The sequence below is a fragment of the Sinocyclocheilus anshuiensis genome, unplaced genomic scaffold, assembly GCF_001515605.1.
Source record: "Sinocyclocheilus anshuiensis isolate Anshui unplaced genomic scaffold, SAMN03320099.WGS_v1.1 scaffold1297, whole genome shotgun sequence".
NCBI classification, from domain to species: Eukaryota; Metazoa; Chordata; class Actinopteri; order Cypriniformes; family Cyprinidae; genus Sinocyclocheilus; species Sinocyclocheilus anshuiensis.
In genome coordinates, this window is record NW_015548271.1 from 194,669 (window position 1) to 203,513 (window position 8,845).

General features: G+C 33.5%; 1 protein-coding gene across 2 annotated transcripts in view; it reads right to left on the bottom strand.

Annotated features, from left to right (window-relative positions):
* Positions 1–8,845, bottom strand: part of znhit6 (zinc finger HIT-type containing 6) — a 36,762-nt gene that overhangs the window by 9,348 nt on the left and 18,569 nt on the right. For both annotated transcript variants that reach the window (XM_016443328.1, XM_016443327.1), the window contains one exon: positions 2,935–3,015. In XM_016443328.1, coding sequence (XP_016298814.1) covers positions 2,935–3,015 — 81 coding nt within the window. The remainder of the gene's footprint in view (positions 1–2,934; positions 3,016–8,845) is intronic.

Sequence of the window (8,845 nt, forward strand, 5' to 3'; positions counted from 1 at the left end):
TATATATATATATATATATATATATATATATATATATTTCCCAAATTTATATATATTTTGTTTTATGGTGGAATAAAATGTATTGTATTTCAGTGTAATGTATTTTAATAGGGATCGTCTCGGTGCAGGGTACCCCTTCAGAGTTTACATCTTCGCATTTGTAAATCTAAAAATAATTTTGGAACACCTAACACCACTCCTTACCCTAAACCTACCCACTTCTCAACGATATAAAACACAAGCAAATGTAAGTACAGGCACATGCATTTATTGCAAAAATTGACCACAGTATAAGAGTATTACAAATATCTCCTGTTGCATTTCAAATCTAAGGCGAATCATCTGCGATTATGAACGTGATATTGCGTAGCTTGTCAGTGAACAAGATTTACTACTGATTACAGGAGCGGCTTTACTGACGAGATGCTTGAGATGATTGAGAAACATAACACATATATATATATATACATATATATATACAGTATAGTTTCAACACAACAAAAAAGGGCTCATTTATATAGTAATTATACAGAGTTTTATTTTGCAACAAAAAAAGTATATGAAAAAGGTATATGTGTATCCTGTAAGAAAACCCTAAAAAAGAAACGCGACTGATTTCATTTTAAATGTTGCAAAATAGCAATGTCACATAATGGGAGCAAAAACCGAATTCTGTAGGAAAGACCTTCACGATGGCTGATCCAGGAGCAGTGCGGCTCAGAAAGCAGGTGCGCGGGCTTTACGGCTCCCACTCGGCCCTCGGACCCCAGCGAGGGACACCAAAGCACACAGAACCAGAGAAAAGCATCGCTGACGAGTCCCAAAGCGCTCAAACTGCGTAACTGCGGGGGAATTTATGAGCAGTGATGTCATTCCCATAAAGCATTGTGTCGATTTCACTCTCGCAGGAGTAAATCAGGACAGCCTCAGCCAATGGACAGCCTCCGCTATCTCTGGGTATGTTTCAGTTCTTACCAGAGACACAATAAAACACACTCCGGTGGCATTTACAAGGACAGGAAGCCGGAAACACGTCATGCTAAGATTAGACCCAACTATTACACTAAACACGTTTTTTTACTTCAGGAGCTGGGCCAGCTCGTTCCATTTTGAGATATGAAGAGATACAATTATATCATCATATTTTTGACAGTATTTGGTTTAATATAATTGATGGAATGCATTAAAAGAATGATTTTTTGCCCAAAACAGCAAATGACGCCAATTGTATGATTTAAATCCTTTTATTACAGCTTTTAGTCAATTAATTTTCATGATTTCGGGTTAGGTCTTTTTTTGGGTTAGAGTCAAGTATTTGTAAAAATTGTTTAGATATTTTGACAAGTTGGGAACCAAATTAACAAATAATAAATTATTATTAACTAAATTTATAAATTAATTAATAAACAAAAATACATAAATATTTATTAATAAAATAAAATAAATTATATAAATAATACTGTATATAAAATAAATCCAAAAATTCAATTAATAAATACATATATGAATTTGGGAAAAAAATTATAAATGATAAATTACTATTAATTAAACTGATAAATTGATTAACAAACAAAGTACATTAAAATAAATAAACATATTAATATAATAAATGAATAAACATATTAATATACGAATACAATTAATATTCAGGAGCTGGGCCAGCTCGGTCCATTTTGAGATATGAAGAGATACAATTATATCATCATATTTTTGACAGTATTTGGTTTAATATAATTGATGGAATGCATTAAAAGAATGATTTTTTGCCCAAAACAGCAAATGACGCCAATTGTATGATTTAAATCCTTTTATTACAGCTTTTAGTCAATTAATTTTCATGATTTCGGGTTAGGTCTTTTTTTGGGTTAGAGTCAAGTATTTGTAAAAATTGTTTAGATATTTTGACAAGTTGGGAACCAAATTAACAAATAATAAATTATTATTAACTCAATTTATAAATTAATTAATAAACAAAAATACATAAATATTTATTAATAAAATAAAATAAATTATATAAATAATACTGTATATAAAATAAATCCAAAAATTCAATTAATAAATACATATATGAATTTGGGAAAAAAATTATAAATGATAAATTACTATTAATTAAACTGATAAATTGATTAACAAACAAAGTACATTAAAATAAATAAACATATTAATATAATAAATGAATAAACATATTAATATACGAATACAATTAATAAATTAACCAAGCTAATAAATAATAAATTATTATTATCTAACAAATTAATTAATAAAAAAAAGACATGAAAAATTGCATAATTAAAATGAACGAATAAATAAATAAATAAATACATCTATTTAATGTATAAATAGGGAACCAAACGAACAAATAATAAATAATTAAATAAATAATTAAATAAATCATTAAATAATTATAATATATAATAAAAAACATTCGTTAATAAATAATAATAAAAAAAGTACATGATAAATAAAGAATATTAATTTTTAAAAAATCAATCAATCTAAAAGTAGAGACAGACAGAAAAGTTATACAGTATTTGGGCTGCAACAAACAATTATTTTGATAATCGATTAATCTAACTATTATTAGAATGATTAATCGGCTAATAATTGATTATTTCATAGATTAATCAGTAGGCTTTAGGTGATTATTCAGATTTAGTAAATTGTTAAAATATTGAGCGATTCATATTCATATGGAGCAGGAACAGAAAATCAAGCTGTAATTCTAACGGAAAGCGACACTGGTTTTTCATCTTCAATACTGTGCAGCTGCTTGCTTTAAAGCATCTACTGTATAAAGCGCTATATGCATAAACGTGACGTGATGTAACTTACTGCTGCAAACATCCACATCTCTAGATCAGATGCTTTCTGAACTGCTGCTTTCTCACTGCTGTTGTGTTTGTTGTGTGTTTATTTCGCAGTATATATTATTACCTGAGAGCGTGGGGCTGTGTTTGCTCTGACTTCAGAAAGACTCTGATGTCCTCTGGAGGACTGTGGACGTAGATCTTTAACCTGAAAACACAACACACATGAAATCAGCCTTCCAGAGAAAAAAAACACTGTTCATTCACATGTCTGTGTCCTCACTCGACAGGAGGGTGTGTGAAGATAAGCTCGTGGTGACACACACGAAAAACGCCTTCAAACAGCATTCGCAACACGTTTTACTTACATTACGTGACGTATCTGACTGAATCTGGCTGGATGCAGGAATGCACATTAAGAAAGTCTCTCTGTTTCTGTATTGCTCTCTCACTCATTCACACACACACACACACACTCACGATATGCTCAGATTTAATTTTATTACTCAAAAAGCATGTATAACCAATTGAAATCATAAAACCTATACAATAAAAACTTTATCTTTAGAGTCCTACAAAATTCAGTTTTATTATTTCCCAAATTCCATGTTTCCTGTGAGGGGTAGGTTTAGGGGTAGGGTTGGTGTAGGGCAATAGAATATACGGTCTGTACAGTAGAAAAACCATTACGCCTATGGAATGTCCCCACTTTTCACAAAAACAAACCTGTGTGTGTGTGTGTGTGTATGTGAGTGTGAGTGTGTGTGTGTGTGTGTGTGTGTGTGAGTGTGTGAGTGTGTGTGTGAGAGAGAGAGTGTGTGAGAGTGAGTGAGTGAGTGTGTGTGTGAGAGAGAGTGTGTGTGAGAGTGAGTGTGTGTGTGTGTGTGTGTGTGTGTGAGTGTGTGAGTGTGTGTGTGAGAGAGAGAGTGTGTGAGAGTGAGTGAGTGAGTGTGTGTGTGAGAGAGAGTGTGTGTGAGAGTGAGTGTGTGTGTGTGTGTGTGTGTGTGTGAGTGTGTGAGTGTGTGTGTGAGAGAGAGAGTGTGTGAGAGTGAGTGAGTGAGTGTGTGTGTGAGAGAGAGTGTGTGTGAGAGTGAGTGTGTGTGTGTGTGTGTGTGTGTATATAAAGTAAATTAATAAAACTGTTAACTGTACAAATTTGGGAACCAAATGAACAAATAAATGATTAATAAATTAATCATAACAGTAAATAAACAATACATTAAAAATGAAGATATCAAGCAGAAATAAAAGAAAAATAAAAGTATTCAAATAAAAGTTGTAATAATGTATTATTCTTTTTATTTTGTAAAGTACATTCTACTGTAAAATAGTAATTTAGTTCTGTCGCAATTTCTTGAAGTCATATTGAACTATTTTGGCGGATTGCAGTGAAGACCTTTACATTTCTGTATCTGATGATGGTTTTATCAAATGAAATGGTGAAATGGTTACAGACACTACTCCAAATCACAGTTTGATTAAGTTACAGCCCTACTTTTGATTTATACAGCCAAATGCCATGTTACAATTAACTCCATGCTCATGACAGAACTCCATTAGTGTGATTTCAGAGTGGGAAACGCTCAGAGTAAGTGCATGTGTCCAAACTCCTGACCGCTAGTGAAACCCATTCTCATCTATCCAGTGTCCGACGTCTCAACCCGCCGTGACGCATTTCCATTGTGTTCCTGAAGCCGATAGTTATCTTGATAAAAGCCATCGTTCATTTGAAACACACGCAGACAGAGCCGAGCCGAGTCGAAGCTGACAGCGCTCACCGGCTCAGATTTTCTCCAAAGCACACAAAGGCATTTAGATGGAAGCGTGGAACATGTTCTGACAGATGATTCCTGAAATATAAACAATCCAGTCGCTGCTCTCGCTGTTGCGTAACAAACAGAGACGAGGGAGAAAGGTTTGGACGTGATGCTGTTTCATTCGAACCCCCTGCTGTCTGTCAGGAGACGAGAACATGTGAGACCGTTTAGGAGGAGTTCAGTTGATTTGGTTTGTTGGATGTTTTCTAAACACAATTAGCTACGATTAAGAGGGTTGTAAGATCGGCAGAGATTTGTTCGTTTGCTGACAGTGTCCTCACCCTCAGGTCATCCAACATATAGACAAGTTTGTTTCTTCATCAGATTTGGAGAAATGTAGCATTGCATCACTTGCTCACCAATGGATGTGAATGGGTGCCGTCAGAATGAGAGTCTGATAAAAACATCACAATAATCCACAAGTAATCCACAGCACTCCAGTCCATCAGTTCACATCTGGAGAAGCCAAAAGCTGTGTGTTTGATCTTAAAAACAGCTGAAATGCGTAAAATGAGTTATTTTGACAAATATACATTGTGTCTGCATATGAATTAAATATTAAAATGAATAAGTTGTATGGCCCTATAAAACCCATTTAATTTTTTTTCCCCACAATTCCATTTTTTTCTGTTTTAATTTTTTTGGATTCCGTCCCCCCCCATTAATTTTTTTCAGGATTTAATTTTAGTACTCAAAAAGCAATTTTAACTAATTGATACTTAACATGAAACGTCTTCTGTTAAACACCAATTTATTCAAGGTTTAACAAAAATGACTTTTAAAATTATTTTTTTTTTTCTTAATTTCTCTTAAAGTCCGTTTTTCTGTTTACATTTTTTTGGATTCAATTTTAGTAATCAAAAAGCATGTCTAACAAATTAGAATCATGACATTTATACAATTTAACAAAGATGTATTAAAGGTTTAACAAAAATGACATTTCCCCCAAATTCCATGTTTTCCATTTTCATTTTTCTGGATTCCATTTTAATAGTTTAATAAAATTTTATTACATATAATCAACTGAATTTATAAAAATTTAACAACTTAATACTTATACAAATTTAACAATAATAGGGTCCTATAAAATGTTTTTTTTTTTCAGAAATTCTGTTGTTGTTTTTCTTTAAAGCTGCATGTTTGTAAGAAACAACTCCATCATGAAGACGTTAAATTTGAACTAAAATCTGAGTCCATAATCCATAATAACTTAGTAATCAAAAAGCATGTCTAACAAATTAGAATCATGACATTTATACAATTTAACAAAGATGTATTAAAGGTTTAACAAAAATGACATTTCCCCCAAATTCCATGTTTTCCATTTTCATTTTTCTGGATTCCATTTTAATAGTTTAATAAAATTTTATTACATATAATCAACTGAATTTATAAAAATGTAACAACTTAATACTTATACAAATTTAACAATAATAGGGTCCTATAAAATGTTATTTTTTTCAGAAATTCTGTTGTTGTTTTTCTTTAAAGCTGCATGTTTGTAAGAAACAACTCCATCATGAAGACGTTAAATTTGAACTAAAATCTGAGTCCATAATCCATAATAACAGTTCCTCCAGTGAAAAAGTCCATCTCCTGTTGTCTCTCACATCAAAATCCACACACATATTTGTTTAGAACTGTTTTGGCTTGTAAAGAGCTGTTTTGGCTGATTCAGACCAGACCACATTTTCACTGGAGGAAGCGTTATTATGGATTATGGACTCAGATTTTAGTTAAAAACGTCTTAATGATGGATTTGTTTCAGCTTTTGTCTTCTCCAGATTCTTCTCCAGTGCTGTGGATTACTTGTGGATTATTGTGATGTTTTTATCAGCTGTTTGGACTCTCATTCTGACGGCACCCATTCACATCCATTGGTGAGCAAGTGATGCAATGCTACATTTCTCCAAATCTGATGAAGAAACAAACTCATCTACATCTTGGATGGCCTGAGGATGAGCAAACTTTCAGCAAATGTTAATTTCCGGTTGAACTATTCCTTTAAAGATAATATTCCACCTCTTTAATCGACTGGTCTGTACATGCTTAATGAGTTTCTTTTATGGAATAATATGAATCAGCACTGATCTCCGGGGTAAAATCTTTAGCTGTTGAACGTCAGCATTGCTTTTCACAATAATTTACACAACTATCAAACCCTCCCTGAAAGATGCCTGGATTTAAGAGCAAAAGACGCCCAACTCTATTCTAGTGTTGATTTTGTGGCCTATTATCACACTGTAAAGAGTTTATTTCTAACTCCAAACCGCAGCTTCATTTCTGCATTTACAGACGTTTTGTTGGTCTGCAAGCCATAATAATGACGTGCTGATCCAAATGGCCCTAAAACCGTTCCATGAAGAAACAATAGAGAGAAAATGCTCCACTTCATCATGTTAATTGTCAAGTCATTACTGCATTCTGTATAAAAAAGTAAAAAAATGAATCTGTCCCAGTTTTCCCTGGGAGTCTGACATCAATAAACCACCAAAAAGGGCCAGACACAATCTCACTGACTGACAATGCTGCACTTGCGCCACATTTTAACCATAAAAAGTCATCGAGATCACATTAAACATCCGAAATGAGAAGCAGACGATCAAGAAATGTGAAAATGTCACACGCCACAATCAGATGTCAGCTCAGCGTCGACACGTGTGCATTTTTCTGCAGTCGCAGCTTGTTTCGATGGCCCTGTATGTGCTGCAGCTTAATTCAGTTGTCAACTCATCTTTTAGTGTTTAATCTTGTTCTGTATGCATACAGTTCAGTCATTGACGGAGTGACAACTGCATTGTACAACCAAATTAACTTAGGCAACCGCATTTGTAGAAATTCTACATAGTGTGTATGGAACCAAACTGAACAACTAGTTGTTAATGATGTATTTAAATGTGCATTAGAGTTGTGAAATCACAGTGAACGAGGTATGTTTTGACTCATTAGGGTTGCCAGATCTTACTATAAAAATCAGCAAATAAAAACGAAGCACGAAATAAACTTATATCCAAAAACGTTACCTTGGAAATAAGCCACATACCAAAATATTACAACCTGCATCTGCCTACTTTATTAACTGCATAAAGTGTATCGATTTATGAGCCCAAAGACACTTAAATAGGGATGCATTAGGGCTGCACGATTAATTGAATGTGATTGTCATGCACATCTTGTCAGTAAAGCAGTTCTGTAATCAGTAGTAAATCTCCATCACATGCTTTCAGATGGAGCAGCATTTACTACACAGAGCCGTAGTTCACTGATAAGACAGTGATTAATATACAGTTGCTTGGGTAAGATAATGACAGCTGCTTGGGTAGCTTCTCAGTGAACTACAGCTCTGTGTAGTAAATGCTGCTCCATCTGAAAGCATGTGAAAACATTAATAACATGTTTTTACTCACTTCATAACGTCAGTCGAGTGTTTGAAATAAATGCTTCTGTGAGATGATGTGGCATCTTTTACACAGAATAAGGCACGCAACATATTTCATAAGCAGTTATAAAGGCTATGTCGATTAGCATTGCATTATATGCTTTGTTATAATGTAGGGCTGAGTAAAAAATATCGATCTCGATATTAATCGATTCTCATTTTTACGGAACGATATCGATTCTTAAATCCCAAGAATCGATTAGTCTAGCCTGTTTTCAGTTAATGAACGGAACGTTGAAGGGTACTTCCCATCCTATATATCGCAATAAGCACTTTGGTACTTTTAATATGAAACAAAGTCTCAGATTTCAAATTCTGTCCATTGTATTCAAACAATAAATGCCATTTTGGCGCTGTTTAATGTGAAGTGACAGATCGTTGGAGCACCTCAGATCAATAGACGCGGCAGCACATGAACTGATCATCTCCTCCACATTAATAATACCAGTTTCAGCACAAAATAAACATGACTAAACATCCGAAGGTTAATACTAGTTATAGCACAAAATAAACATGACTAAACATCCGAAGGTAAGTTAAAAGAAAGAGTACAACTTTACAATCCGTATCCTGTCTTGTGTAATCGCTCAATAAGTGTTTCAGTCGCGCAAAGACCTCAATATAACATCTTGTAAACAATGTCACGTAACGTCACATTTACCTCAGAAAAACATATTCGGTAACCATAAACTCATTAGTTAGAAAATAAACTGTAGAGAGGGGCATTTTGCTAAATATATGCACCATATAACATATTCATTATAAATTTTACTGTTCTTCAA